Source organism: Euprymna scolopes, chromosome 13, assembly GCF_053919585.1.
Source record: "Euprymna scolopes isolate OS-2025 chromosome 13, ASM5391958v1, whole genome shotgun sequence".
NCBI classification, from domain to species: domain Eukaryota; kingdom Metazoa; phylum Mollusca; class Cephalopoda; order Sepiida; family Sepiolidae; genus Euprymna; species Euprymna scolopes.
Window position 1 is genome coordinate 115,951,235 of NC_136494.1, and position 16,551 is coordinate 115,967,785.

The following is a 16,551-nucleotide window of genomic DNA, read 5'->3' on the forward strand; positions in this document are numbered from 1 at the left end:
CTTCTAGATCAGCTACATTTCCCAACTGATCCAAAAGCGATGAGTGAGAAGCAGAATAGACAGTAGTATCATCCTGAACAATAGCAACATGAGTCGAATTTTGTTTAACCCTGCATCACTGAGGACACTAACTTCTACTAAGGTTACTTCTCTCTCCTTGTCCCATATCACTATATCAGGTTGAATAGCTTCATTTTCTAGGTGCATAGCTGTAGGAATTGCAGATTCATAGTGAATGGTATATGACTTATTTCCAACTGTTCTTTCTGACACATGTTTGCAAGACTTGATGCTACATTTTATATTCAACTTTTTTTCTTTTTTTTTTTTACACATGGTTCAGTGGAGATATTTACACACTCCATTATTCACCAGATAGACTCCAAAAATGTCCCTGTAAATTTATTTTTACCATTATTTTAATTCATCCAATTTATTCTTAAAAGATTTACATTAAAGCTATTTTAACCTAATCAAGCAATTTATTTCAGAAGTATTCAATTATTCAATTAGGAAAAGAAAAAAAATCGAATTATGTGGTAGACTCATTATTTGAATTTTTTTTGCCAATAAATTACTAGTGAAAAAAGAACTATTAAAAAAGATGATTTTATATTTAGAAATTCTATTACTTTGAAGGTTTCATTTTCATCTCTATTCAAGTAGTTAAACCTAGAAATTACACCCAATACTTATAATCAAGATTCTTTGAATCTTTTATAGTTCTTGTCTAGAGTTCCCCATATTAAAAACAAAAAGTAAAATCTGTAATGATGTACACATCTGTGATGAAACGAAAATATTACATTTCAAAAATCATGTAAACTGATCAGATAGTTTTATTTTTAACTAGAAAAAAAAAAAAAAATCAATTTTTTGGAGTAAGAGGAGTGATTGCATCGCCATCTTGAATATAATCCGAAGAAGCAAGGGAGATAATTCAAACTTGCGAGATTTTTGTTGTAATGTCTACAATTTCCTATTAATCACTTATGATTTTCTTAATAAAAATAAAACTACTTGATCAATTTAGGTGATTTTAGGAATATGATATTCTCATTTTATCATGGGTATGGTGAGTCAACAACAAAATATTATAATGTGTCTTTCTGGGAGGATTACCTGAGGATATTAGCAAACTTTTGCGGGCATCATCATGAATTAACAACTGATAAGTTATTGGTCCAAGCTGAAAACATCTTTAAGGAACTGGAACCAATTCCAGTAACAGCAGTGGTAACAAAAGAATGGGACAAAATGGTGGAGGACAAATCTCTCAAGCAAATGACCAAACGTTGAAATGATGACCGTAGAGCATGTAGGAATGACCCTGCCCAAGATGAGTGACATGTATCCAGACACAAACTGAATGCATAGGTTGACGCGAGTTCTTTAGAAACCGCTGTTTTAGAAGATGCATGCAAGCTTTACCTTACAAATGCTGTTCAGCATATCAATTTGGCAGAACTTTATGCCACACTAAATGGCCTTACTCTTGCACTGCAGTGACAGGCTAAGATTGAACATCTCTACACCAACTCATTATGCGTTTATCATTGGTTGACTGACACTGATTGAAACGGCACAAGTTGACAAATACAGCTTGCATCAAAGCAAAATCTGACTGATAAGTTGACTAGAGTGCCAAAGAGCGGGATTGTTATGAGGACAGGATCTAATCCTTTGCAATTAACATATGCAATTGACAATCAGATTTGTGTAATGTCTCAGAAAGTGGCCATCCTGGAATTCATCGAACCACATATTTTGTACAAAAAGTGTCCTGCAACTACGAAGGCATCAATCAAGGCAATCATACACTTGTGCGACTTGATCCAGCACCAGTCTAGTGGCAAAAAGCAAAACTCGAGGTGGAGGGCTACTGGTGCTGGATAGGCATGGATGTGAAGCATTATGGTTCAAGAAATGTTTGCCATCATAATGCTTTAAACCTTAACAGATTGGGCCCAACGTTCCACGATATGGCGTTTGTTGACACAACAGGATGTATGTAAATTAAGATCCATGATTTTTGAATCATGACTAATATTAATGTGTCTACATTTCAATGACTGGAATTTCAGAAATTCACAAACAGATGATGAAGGAGGGGGTGGGGGTAGAATGTGTAACCAATGCACATATTTTCAGGAAGGTAATGGTATTAGCAGAGCGGTATAACCGCACTGTCAAAAGAAATACAGCCAGGACACAGTGTTGGATTCCAGAAGTTGTATAATGTGACACCTTCAACTATGCCAGCCAAGGAGGGAATCTAATAGAAGGTATTATTCACACAAGCGATCACACTTATGTTTGGCCTCTCAGATGATAGGATCAGAGAAGGAAGAAAAGAGAAACTTTCTGTTTTTGAAATTTTGTAGATAGGTTCTTTATGTAGATGTGTCAGTAATTTGCATATGAGGAGATATAGAGTTGATTATTTAAAGGGATGAATTGAAGAGAACAGAAAGAGTTTTAGAAAGTCAAGAGAGCAGAAATGTTGAGAACTGCTGTCATGAATTATAGTTTATGTTAAGCAGGGTTGGTGCGAATTTATGATGAGTTCTGACATTTTTTTTGTTTGACAGATGTCTTTTCATTTTTGCACATTATTTCATTTGCATGTGAGTTTAGGATCAGTTTGGGGAGAAAAAAATGAAAAAAATAACACTGCCATTAAGTGAATAAGTGAATGTTTCATTGTAGGAAAAACAAGAATAAAATCCGACTTTAATCTGCATCTTGTTCTCAACTTGAAAGAATTTACGTGACTGAAATAGGAATTAATTCCTTAAAAACATTGATCACAAAAAACTATAGACAATCTCATATATATATTTCCAAGAAATATGTTGTATACCAATCAAGGATACGTACTCAGCAATCAGCCTGATAGAGGGGTGGGCAGTTATGGCATTTTCTGACCCTGCTCTGTGAGATTGAGGTATTTATCTCGGTTGTCCGAGGAGATTCACACTCTCAGGCTTTACTTTCTGTTTGAGAAGAGGGTGATTTATTGCCAATCGGCCGAGGTGCCTCCACCGGGGAATACCACTAAAGCTGCTCAAACACTTTTTGTGAAGAGTGTGCTACCTCTTGTGTGCTGGTCTACCATCTCCAGCTTAGTGTTATAGTAAGTATTATAAGTTTTATCGTACATGTGAAAAGCCGAAATGAAAACTCGATTGGAAAAAAAATATAGTCACTATAGTCAGCCGAAAGTGAGGCCAGCTAAGAAAACTATAATTCAAGTATTGTTTGTTTTCTAGGGGTTTTATATTTCAACGTTTCAACTGTACAATAAAACTCACTATAATTTAGTGTTTTCATCTTATTTTATTAAAATCAGATCATATGGTATCACTGGAAGAATACATAATGTAATAAAATCTTTTAAGATAAAAAATCCAGGTTGTCCTCGATGGTCGTACATCTAAACAATATGCTTGGACTTTTATTATTCCTGATATTCATAAATGACCTCCCTGATAAAATTGTTTCTGAGATGGGTATATTTGCTGATGACACCACTCTCTACAACAGGTATGAGGAGAAAAACAAATGAACACATATCTAAGGAAATGGCAGAAACTCTAGAGGATGACCTCCAATCTGAAGTGGAATGGGGAAAAAAAATAAAAATAAAATCACATTCAATGCTGCCAAGACTAAGCTTATTTCCTTCAATAATTACAAGAAATCTTCTCTACCACCAATAGCAATGGCCAAGAACACATTACCTGAAAGTAATTCCTTTAAACTCCTCGGTCTGACGTTTACAGGGAACATGAACCGGAATAGATACATTAAGAGCATTGCTAAAGCTGCTGCAAAGAAGGTGGGCTCTCTCTACCGTGCTAGAAAACTACTTATGCCTGAAAGTATTCTGTACCTCTATAAGGCTACCATTCGCCCATGTATGGAGTACTGTTGTCACATTTGGGCTGGTGCATCTGCTGCTTGTCTCTCACTCCTGGACAGGGTACAAAAGAGATTCGCTAACCTGATAGGTCCTGAACTATCATCTAGGCTTCAGCCTCTATCCCACCAACGAAATGTTGCATCCCTCTGCCTGTTCTACAAGTACTTTAATGGTGAATACTCTGACGAACAACAAGCACTTGTACCCCCTTGACGTGACTACCCCGACAAACCCGATAAGCAGCTAAGTCTCACCTCTTCACAGTAGAGATCCCTAGGTGTAAGAAAGCCTTTTACTTCAATAGTTTCTTCTCCAGCACTGCTAGACTTTGGAACTCTTCCGGGATCCTGCTTTCCCAACTGTACTGACATGCAGAAGTTCAAGTGTAATGTGAACAAACATCTTTCTACTCATCTCCCTTCATAATGGCCCTGCAACTTATGTCCCCGATAGCCCTTACTTTAAAGTGGCACTGTGCCTTGTTTGGGGTGAAAAAAAAAAAAAAAAAAAATTGTTTGCAAGTGATCAAACTACACCAAAACCCATTTCATTATAATTTACATGACAAGTTAACCAATTTCAGTTATATCAAAGACAAATTATGTCCCTTCAATGATTGAAAGGGACTTTAAGTTGTACATGTCTTTGTTAACTTCCGTTTTCTGCTGACCATTCTGTTTCATGATGAATGCCTTGAAAAAGTCTCTTCTGATTGATGTTTACCAGTTTTAAAATATATAAACTAATTTGGATTGCTTTTCAGAATAACAGAATATTTTTTAACTGGTAAACGTTAATCAAAAGAGACTTTTTTCAGGGCATTTATGGCGAAGCAGAAATCAGAAGTAAACCAAGATATGCAGAACTTGAACAAAGCCATAAAAATAAACATTTTGAACATCCTCTAAACATAATAGATAATATAAAAAAAATTGGTGCAACTACACGATAATAGTGAAATTCAAAAAAATTGAATTTCAAGGCAAATAACAGCCTACTAAATTGTCATGTCACAATAATTAATATATCCAAAAATTATGAAAAACGAGGAGGTAGAAAAAAAAATTATAAAACGAAAACATTTTTTTTGATGAAAATTAATGAAAATAAAATGTTTGGCTAAAAAACACTGGAGAATTCTCAGGGGGAGGTAAATAGCGTGAAACTATTGCCAATTCTGAAGACTTTCTTAATAAATTGTGCACCACCGATCAAAAAAATGAGTTACTTCCCTTGTTATTATGTCACATATTCCCAAAGAAATATGGTGAGGGGTTTTTATGATAAAGATCAAAAACTCATGTTTTTTTTAAATAATGCAGCAATATTTAAGTACTTTTGACATGCCAATTAAGCAGATATCATTGCTTTTAGTTGAAAATAACACAAAAAGTCAGTAGATGCCATTTGCTTTTTTTTGTTTTATCATTTTTTTTGTTTTCCGCTATTCTAGTGTAGTTGCATGTAAAAATCATTTACAATTCTTACCAAGGCATTATTGCTTATCACCATGGATAATAATAATAATAATAATAATAATTATAATAATCGTTTTGTACATTCCCTCCCCTTCATTAAACCTAAAAGAGGGAGTGGGAAAAATTGGTCATAGCACATTCCGCTCCTTTCCACAAAACACATACTTTGTAAACAGTTTCATTTTAATCCTTTAATGATATATTTTTTATTTTAACTTTTGCCAACCTTTTATTTTATACAGAAGCAAGTGATATGCTTTTTTTCTTTCTAGAATTGCATTTAATTTTATTTATTTTTTTTTTTTCAGTGATTTTCCAGAATAGGCAACAAAGCTAAAAAGGGGTGAAAAAAGATAAATATAAAACAAATAAATATTACCAAAGGCAGGATATGTTACACTTCTACCTACTTGGTTATGTTTGTGTTTTAATTTATTCAATTGAAAAATTTTTCCCTCAACCCCTAAAATCAACAGATATCAGACCATTTCTGTACTAACCTGTTCCCTATTGACTGCAGTGTAATACTGGTTCTTCACAATTCTAGAAGGTTCATCAGCTCAGGTTTGCCTTCTCTCTTTAAGAAAGGGTTAGTTTATTGCCAATCACCAACAGGTCTGCACAGACATCTTTTGCAGGATTAGAATGCTCCTCCCCAGGAGCGTTAACATTTCTAAACCCACTATCTGACCACAGTGTAACATTTCTTGGCATGGTAGAGAAATACCTTACCAAAGGCAAGATAAGTTACTCTTCTACCTACTAGAATATTTTTTTTTTTAGTTTTTACTTATTTTCAAGTGTTTTTTTTACTTAAACTCAAAAATTGAAAATTAAATAAAATACAGGTAGAACATAACATTTTCACATGATTGGTGATATTTATTGAATGTGTTTCTACGAATATTGTTTAATTTTCGATTTTTGAGCGATTATCGAGGCTCAACTATGTCCTTAATGAGATCACCATTTTGTTTTTTTATTCCAACTCAACAGGATTTATACTACTTTTATTTTTTTTTAAAAAAAAAGTTAAAAAAAAAAAAACTTATCTAGGTAGGTAGAAAAGTCACTTATCTTGCGTTTGATAATATTTATTTGTGCATTTTTACTTTTTCACAATTTTTTTTTCTTTTTGCTATTCTGGAAAATCACCAGTTTTTCTTTTTTGACAAGTGCCCAATAAATTGACAAAAGCATGACTCCATAATTTAGCAACAAATCGAAATAACAAATAGAATTTTCAGTACTGATAGTTTTGGAACCAGACAAAACAGACTTTGTTGAGCACCTTTCAGCTTTTTATGTAAACAGCCGAAATATACTAAACAAAAAGTCAGTTTTGTCTGGTTGAAAGTCGTATTGGTAATCTGTACTTTTTTTAATATATATTAAAAACCCTACATTATAGCAAGTTTCATGGTATATGAAATGAAAACTTGTCAGAAAAATAAAGTCATCATCTTTAGAAGTTAGTAGAAATGTGATAAACTTCATAATTGTTTAATTAGACAAGGAATCATTAAAAAAAAAAAAATCAATTAGCAAACTAGAGGAATCCCAGACTTGATGTCTGCAGCAAACGGTGTCCGGTCAGATTCAGTTCCTGATATTGAGGACTTACTGTTTTGGGTCGCTTACTCGTGTGGTTTGCCAAGTTTTATACTATTTTTTTTATTAATTTATTTAAATTGTTAGATGAAAGTACAGAATAGTTAACAAAGCCGTCTCCCCTATGTAAGAATAGTTTTTTAAATAATCTTCTCTAGCTTACTGACCATGCTGAAATAATATTTAGAAACTTAACATGGAGGGGGAGGACTTTGTTAACTATTCTGTACTCTCACCTAACAATTTCATAAATTTGTGAAACTGAAACTCTCATTGTTTGCTGCAGACAGACAGAGTCAGGGGTTCTGGTTTGACAAACAATTTACCATTTATCGGAGTTGAAAACTTTAAAGATAAAAAAATTTGATGGTTTCTAGTCCTTAAATAAAAAAATCGTAAACTTTAGTTATCTTTCAACATGGCAACTACGTATTTTTTTCTGAGTGAATTTTCATTTTGGTATATTCACATGTACGATGAAACTCACTATATAACTTGGCATTTTTAGTGTATGTTTGCTTGTTTTAATCTTTCTAGAATTAATCACAATATCACATGGACATCAGAGAAAGCAGTGAAATATAGAAATACTTTTTAAGAAATCCAACTTTGACGACACTCATAAAAAAATTTTGGCACTCGTGCAGAGGTACAACTTTTGGGGGATATTTCGAAAGTGCATATCAGGAGCAAACAAATGCAATTTCAAAACTGAATGAAAACGATTTTTATTTTCATAAAGCCACAATTCTGAAATTTTTGAAATCATATTTTTGTTGAGAAATTTTTTTTTTAAATAAATATAAGAAACTGATAACACAAAATAGAGTATATTGAAAACAAAATAAACTTTTTTTTTTAATAAGACATGAAAATGCATTATTGAAATGCGTGTGAATTGAGAAAACTTTTTTCTTTCAAAATTTAAAATTTTTAATAAAGTCAAAACACATTTATTGTTGTGAGATTTTCAATTCAGTCCTGAAATTGCATTTGTCTGCCCCTGCTATGCACTTTTGAAATATGCCAACTGAAAACCAAAAAAGTTGTACCTTCACACAAGTGCCAAAATTTTAAATGCTAAATAAATAAAAATGAATTTATATTTTAATTATCTTTTAGAACAGGGGTCTCAAACTACAGCTCATGGGCTAGATTCGGCCCACCACAGTCTTTAATCCAGCCTGTGAACCTCTTATGGAAAACGTAAAAATATTCAAGAAAAAATGTTCAAATGGAAATATGTGAGAATTGTGTAGTGGTTTTTCTTTTTTTTTTCAGAAAATAATTAAAACAATAAGGTTTTGGTGAACCAGTTTCACTAACAAATCAAAGCTAATGTGCAAAACAGTATAAAACACGTCCAGGTCATTTTTTTTTTTTTGCCCACATACATCTAAAAAGTCACAATATGGCCCTCCATTCAAAAACTTTGGCGACCCCTGTTCTAGAACAATGACTGCTTCTAGAATTATTGTTTATCTTTCGTTTAGAAGCACACAAACTTGTGCCCCCTTAACCGACATGACAAGCAGCAAAATCCCACCCCTTCACTATTGAGGTCCCTAAATGCTGGAAATTCTTAACAGTTTCTTCCCTTGAACTGCAAGACTTTGGAATTCCCTCCATGTTTCTTGCTTCCTTGACTGCGCTAATCTGCAAAACTGTAAATGTAATGTGAATAGGCATCTTGCTGCTCAACTCCCCATAGTCCTCTGCTGGATAATTCCAAATAGTAGTTATGTTCTAAGTGGCTATATGCCTTGTTTGGAATGAAAAGCATAATACTAGACTTGCTTTTAAAACCGTTCCATAATTTACTTTTAATTTGCTAATTTAAAAAAAAAAAAAAAAAACACTTGAAGTCTACTGCACGTCGTAAACATTATGTCAGACATGGTTGCTTGTTTTTTCCTTATTAAACACTAGATGTACATACCTGGCGTTGCCCGGCAATCTGTATTTTGTTTCATTACCCTTTTCAAAAACAAATTTAATTATTACGATATTGTTTTGGTCAATGGTCATTAAATTAAAACTGGACACTTTCATAAAAGGTGAACTGAACTGACTTTTGACAAACTAAACCTAAAACTTAGTTGAGGGTTAAAACTGTTTTAATCTTAATAAAATTATTGACTTGAATAGCTTTTAAAATAGTGATCTTTCAAAATACATGAGGATTTGCTGAGTATGTTAAAGTCAGTTCAAATGCCTTTAAATTTTCGAAAGGCGAGTAATTTATTCCTTATTTCAGAACACTCTGATCCTCATCTGGCATTAATTGAAATGAATGGCTCTTGTCTTGGGGAGTCCTCATGTTTTGAAAAGCCTCTGGGCTTGACCTTTACTCCTGATCTTAATGGAACACATACATTAAATCCGTTGCCAAAGCTGCTGGAAAAATGGTGGGATCCTTCTATCGATCCAGTAGATCGATCACTGCTGATGCAATTCTCTATCTATATAAGAGCTAGGTACGTCCAAGGATGGAATACTGTTGCCACATTTGGGCAGGAGCTGCTAAAAAGAACTTATCCTGCCTTGGTAGAGCTCAAAATAGACTTCGTAGCCTTGTAGGGGATATCCTTTTCTCTTCCCTGCAACCTCTTTCTCACAGAAGAGATGTTGCGAGTTTGTCTCTGCTTTATCGTTATTTTCATGGCAAGTGCTCGACTGAGCGCCAATATATGGTCCCTTCTCACCAAACTTTCACAAGAAACACCAGTCTAGCAGAAAACATTATCAATAATTTCCCCCACTCTTTATCTGTGCCTAAACCTAAACGTAGATTCCATGAACAAAGCTTCTTTCTTAGAACTGCACGCCTATGGAATTGTCTTCCATTTTCCTGCTTTCCAACTGACTACAATATGGTTGTCTTCAAGCCTAATGTAAACAAGTTTTTGATGAGCCGTTCCATATAAGTTAACAAATTTACTGAATTTCCATTACTAACGATTACTATATTGTCCAATTTCTACTGTACACTCTTTAACCCTTATCCTCGAGTGGCCTCTTAACCTTGATAAGTGGTGATGCCTATGAAAAAAAAATGTATGCTGGTGGATTTAATTCTGTAATGAAATTATATTTTTAATAGGATTTTTTGTCACAAGTGCATTTTAACTCGCCAGAAGTTTCTTTTTTTGAAGTGTCATACTAACGGAAAAGGAAGACGATATCCAAAACGACTGTTCCAATTCCTAAGACTTATTTTATTTAATTAAATTTTTTTTTTTTTCAAAAAAAGAAAAAGAAAACATTCTACAATATATTCCATATATTTCTTGATATTCTCAACCGAATGTTACATTTTATTTATGCATTATAAAAATTATTTTGAAATATAGAATGTTACATTTTATTTGTAAATTTGATAATATAATTTATTTTGAAATATTGTTGCTAATATTTTAATGATTTCAATTCAATAAATTTTTCGTTATTCAATGTTTTCTGCTGTGCTACTTTTGTTACTTTATTGAACTGGCTTTAAATTAAAAAAAAAAAAAAGTCTGGTTAGAAAACAAGCATTAATCTTGGATTGTCTCCCCTTTCCGCTAGTATAACTCTTCCAAAAATGAAAAAAAATACTTCAGAGTTAAAATACATTTATGCCTATTTTTTTTCTTTATATTTATGCTTTCGCATTTTTTTTGCATCAATAAATATTCGATAAAAAGTAAATAGAAAATGTTTATCAAAGTTACATTGATACGTGAAATACAAACACGAAAAGTAGTCATACAAACAATATTATTAGAGATTAATCAAAAATTTATTGTAATTAAAAATAAAATAATAAAAACTAAAACGAATTTTTTCATTCTATTTAAAAAGATTCTTATGTAAAATTGAACAAAGTTTTCGAACTGCGGGGGTGGGGAGTACATTGCTGCCATTTTAGAGCAAAAAAGACCTGGACGTGTTTTTTTTACTGTTTTGATCATTAGCTTTTTAGTGGGACTGGTTTTCTAAAATCTTTTCTGAAAAAAAAACAAAAAAAAACTACACTATTTTCAAACATTTCATTTTTTTTTTTTTTTTAACATTCTTCCTGAATATGTTGTTCAAAACTGTTCTGCGAGCTAGATTAAAAACTTTGGCGGGCCCAATCTGGACCGCGGGCCATAGTTTGGGGGGGGGGGCATGCTCTAAAGTATAATATCGGTCAGTAACGCAAACGCAATCTTTTTAAACTGAGGTAATTTTTATTTTTGGTCCCAATCAAGAATATCTCTTTCGGGAAGATGGATTTTTCCCACATAAACTGACCTTGTGTCTAACTACCCTGGTGGGTAAGTAATTAAATATCGACAAGATCTTGTCAACAGGTATTTTTTTAAATATAAATAAACATTGAATTATTTATAGTCATAAAATTATTTATTAAAATCAAAAAGAGAAAACTAAAAGGACTTTTAGTAATTATGCAGAATATGGACCTTGCTATTTTTCAGCTAGGATTTTCAAGTTAAATTCCATTTCCACAGTATTTTTTTTTTCATTATTAAATTGTTAGATGAAAGTACAGAATATGGTACTTCATGAGGAACGTAGACCCTGCGTAAACTGCCTTTTTTTTCATTTTTTTTTAATGGTTGCTCCCTGAAATGCGCAAAAGGATTTCTTTCACTTTCTTCGTATATATCTCAGGCTTTTTTTTTTTTTAATTGAGCGTGTATTTATTTTCGGAATTTTTTTTTTCTTGGATTAAATTTGATTCATACTTTTATTTCGTGCTTGTTTTTATTTTAATTTTTATTATTATATTTTCCCACTAAATATTTTCATTTTGCGTTACATTTATTTTTTCATGCGTATTCAAATAATGCTGTTGGCCTTTTTGTTTGCTTCAAAAAAGCTTTTAAAATAAACCAATGAAAACCTTTTGTGCATGCGCTTTCAGGGAGCAGCCATTAAAAAAAAAAGAAAAAAAAAAAGACGTTCCCCGTGAAATACCCAGAATAGTTAACAAAATGCTGTCTCCTTCCCATGTTAAGAAGGGCTTTCTAAATATTTATTTTATGACGGTCTGTATTAGTACCCAAATTTTTTTTAAATCTCCTGATTATTAAACTGTAAACATGAGATAATTCTGCAGTTTTCACCACAGTTCATAAACTGCAGAAGTACCTATTTTTGAATTATTTTCTCATACGGCGGACAATGACGAGTAAATACAACAGCTACGTTTTAGATTGTAAAACTCAAACGTGAAAAACGATGTCAATTAAAAAAAAAAGGAAAATGTGTCACCACGAGTAAAACAATGTCAAATGTGGGTCTCCAAGTTTTAGACGTATTGCAGTGATGTGTGCATATGAGCGGTCAGAAAAATGGGGTTCGTTTCACAATGGTTCTAGCATTGCAAATAAAACCCCAACTTTATGGTCAGTCTGTATATTTAAAAAGTTGAGGGATTTCGTTGTTTAAGGTTAATTTAATCCAGACGACCGGCTAAAAAAATACAATTGTATACTGTACTGTACCGAAATGGTTGTTTTCGGAAAGAAAAGGATATATTAGCTGAGGAAATACCTATTTTAATCATATAAATGAAAAGAGAAAATATTTGTTAATAAAACGGTTTAAAATTTAAATATATGGTACTTCTACAGAAACAGAACTGGTTTTGAGGGGTTTATTTTATTTATTTTTGTTTGTTTTTTTAACACCTAACTTAAGTTTTAAGTTTAGTTCGGCAAAGTCGGTTTGCTTCGGTTCAAATTAAAGACATGAAAATATATAAAAATGTTCCAGTTTTTCAAGAAAGGGGTTCACGTAATATTGATTAACTAGTGGTGTGTGGTGTTGTGTTGTGATAGTTAATTATGTGCAAATAAAATACTTTAAAACCATAATAAAAATGAAACTTTAGTGTAATAAGAACTATTCGACTGCATATGCTTTATTTCCTCATCTAAATACCTGGTTAAAATGTTTAACCAGTTGTTAAAAACTAGTGGATTTGGTTGACGAGCTATACCTAGATTTAAAAGGGCTGGAAGATTATATAAAAATTAATAAAAAGTGACACAGTACGGTGGTTATACGCACCAACTGTGGTGTCTGTGTACTGTGTTACCCTTGGGAATTATTCTCTTAATTTGTTCTAGCAGGATGACAGACAGTGACTCGCTATCTAATAATACCTTTTAACCGAGAGATCTTTTAATGATTCTAACCGCTCCTTTAAGTGCATGCAACTGTTTGTATGTTTCTTGCACTTGATTCATTGGATGTAGTTTTTGAAATTCTTTTTCAAGAGTCCGGTTGCTCCTATTAGAATGAAGATTCCAGTTTCTTTTCATGTCGTACATAAGATCTTGGTATTTTGTTATCTTTTTCCCTCTCTTTTGTTTATGAATGCATGTATGCTCCCTGAAGTCACGAATCAGACAACACTAGTGCAGTTTAACAGCAACGAGCAAATTGCTTTCATTTCAGAGGAGTTCAATCAGCGTAAAACGTAAGAGTTAACAACCCTTCCCTGACCCTACACACATTCATGTTAAGAACGGCTTTCTAAATTTGCTTGGGACTGTTAAACTGAATAAATGCCGGGTAGAAGAGTCTAAAAAGAAAATTCCGAAAATTTTCCCAGTCTTTCTCGAGTATTTTTATAGGATTGCTCCACCTCCAGTCTCTAAATCGGGTTCCAAACTGGGGTTTTCCTACATTAGGGTTAGGGTTAAGTGGAATCCTCTGACGACAAACAAGGTAATGATTAGAGGCGAGATAATTCTACCTTACTCTGCTTAGCCGGCATTGTTGCCAGTTTTGGCAGCAATACCTGATCAGAAGTTGAGCAACTCTTGCTTCACAGGAGGTAGCCATGGGTTTTTTTTTTAGAGTGAAAGGAGATCAAAGATAAGAATGCTGATTACTAGCAGTTGGGTTCGAAATCTTACACTACGGATCAGTTATACGACGAAACAGCTGTCTGTAGATGACACATACAAACATATATATATATATATATATATATATATATTATTCTTACATTTGATGTCTGTGGGTATGTTATATTGCCGATTCAACCGAAATCTGGTACCAATCAATGTCTTTGGTACAAATCGACCGGAAACACTAAGTGATTATTAAAATCCAAAAATTAAACAAAATGGGGTAAAAAAATAAAAATAAAAAAAAAATAGCCAGTACACAAGATAGATTAAGTCAGGAATTTATATTTTATAAAAAAAAAAAATCATTTTGACCAACAAAACTGCTACAGTACACTTCATACATTTCTTATATATATATATATATATATATATATATATACATACATGCATGCACGATTTTATTTTGATGAGGGGGATCTTAAATTCCACGAATAAAAAGATAATCCAATCATACATTTTTTAAATTACACAATTTTATATTATATATATATATATATATATATATATATATATATACATATATATAACGGGTTCTAATTTATTTCCAGAGTTTATAGAAATTAACGTAAAAGAGGGGTCAATTTCTAGAATTTAGAATTAAAAAGTTCAAACCCCGCGTTTAGACCAAAATGTATATCGGACCCTTTCAAAAGTGGGTGATCAGTTTATAATTCAAACGGAGTATTAAATTGGTCCCCCATTTCTTGTCCACTTCCTCTGCAATTCTCAGTTTCTCTCTGTAACTTTCGACTTACCTTATCTGAATTGAGGTCCGGTTCATCCTGTATTAACCGATAGAGGAAAGACTTCTGATCCCGACATAAAGTCGTCCTAGTCGTCATGAATATCGTCCCCCCGACATTTAATTTTACCCATTCGTTTTTGCGGCATCTTGATGCCTGTTGGTTGCTAGTATCGTTGGAGCAGTCATTTACCACCGACTGGTCTGACGCCATATTTGTTGTAATTTCTTCTCTCCCTTTGCAGAAATGAATAAATAAATAAAACATTAATAAAAACATAAAAACTCCAGTCGCCTCTTCCTCTTACCTATATGGACACATTTTTTCCCCCCACATCAGGCTAAAATTTACATTTATTTTTTTCAAATCTGCTGACAATGAAAAAAAAATCCTTTCATTGTATTCGCGTTAAAAAGCAAAATATATGAATTTTAGACATCGCTAAACTTACTAGAATTGTGCGAATTCAGAAACCAAAAAGGAAGCGGGATGATTTTTTTTAATACGGAAGGCGAAAATAGCAACTATTTATTGATAAGCAAAAAATAATTGTGACAGCTAGGATAAAAGGGAATCATTTCATTCAGAAAACTTTCAAACAAAATTAATTAAAATTCAATATCATCACACACACACACACACACACACACACACACACACAAGCTTCTTTCGTCTTTATCAGATTCAGTGTGGCTATATATATATATATATATGTGTGTGTGTGTGTGTATATATATATGTGTGTGTGTATATATATGTATATATATGTATGTGTGTGTATATATATATGTGTGTATATATATGTATATATATATATGTGTATATATATATGTGTATATATATATATGTGTGTGTATATATATATATATATATATATATATATATATATATATATATATATATGGTGGCGGTGGCCTCCTTCAGTCTTGACAGACTATGGATACCTACTGTAAGGATGCTTGCATGTGGAATTTTTGTGGCGAGAGTTGCACAATCTCCGACCATACCTCTCCTGAGTGGACATTGTTAAATACCAGTGGCAAGTGTAGGTTCAGGACAACTGGAAACAATGCCGTGATAAGCAGAGAGCACATACAGCACCTAGAATTCCGAAATGGCCACCCATCTGGTATTAGCCATGTTCAACATTGCTTAACTTCTGTGATCTGATGGGAACCAGTGTGTCAATGTAATTATGCTATATATATATATATATATATATATATATATATATATATATATATATATACACAAACAATGGGTGTTCAATAAGTAATCCCCCTGACTCACTTCTCATGGTAGTAGAGCAACAAAACTTGGCACAGTTATTAGTCTTTCTGTAGATAACAACCACTCATCATTACGCATTTCTCTCATCGTTTAATGCAGCTCTGACGACAGTTTTTGTAGAACACCCCAGGTTGGTCCTCCAACTACGATATGACTTTGGAAATCAAAGCTGCATCATTTGGGAAACGCTTTCCTTTCAAAAACAATTTCATAGTTGGAAAGAGGTGAAAGTCAAAGAGTGAAAATTCAAGAGAATAGTGCGGATGGGAGAGAATTTTATAGCCACACATCCATGCTTCTGATCTGGTGACATGCATGTTGTGGATCAGAGCATTGTCTTGCAGAGGGAGAATATCTTTGCTAATCTCATTTCGCCTCTCAATTTTCATAGCTTCTCTTAATTTCCTGTCAATAATTCCCCTTTTTCCCTCGGTGGTGATCCATCCTGTTAAATAATCAAATCCTGTCCGATTTTAACCATTATTACCAATCATTACACTGTTATCTCACTATCGACCTAACAAACTCATTAATGCTTACCCTCGAGTGGCCTTTTGGTCTTGATAAGTGGTGACTCTTTAGTAAAAAAG

General features: G+C 33.0%; 1 protein-coding gene across 1 annotated transcript in view; it reads right to left on the reverse strand.

Moving 5' to 3' along the window:
• LOC145292161 (BTB/POZ domain-containing protein KCTD5-like) overlaps positions 1-14,962 on the reverse strand; it is a 146,918-nt gene extending 131,956 nt beyond the window's left edge. Inside the window, exon 1 of the mRNA XM_080138330.1 lies at positions 14,684-14,962. Coding sequence (XP_079994456.1) covers positions 14,684-14,950 — 267 coding nt within the window. The 5' untranslated portion in view covers positions 14,951-14,962. The remainder of the gene's footprint in view (positions 1-14,683) is intronic.
• Positions 14,963-16,551: the final 1,589 nt, after the last annotated feature.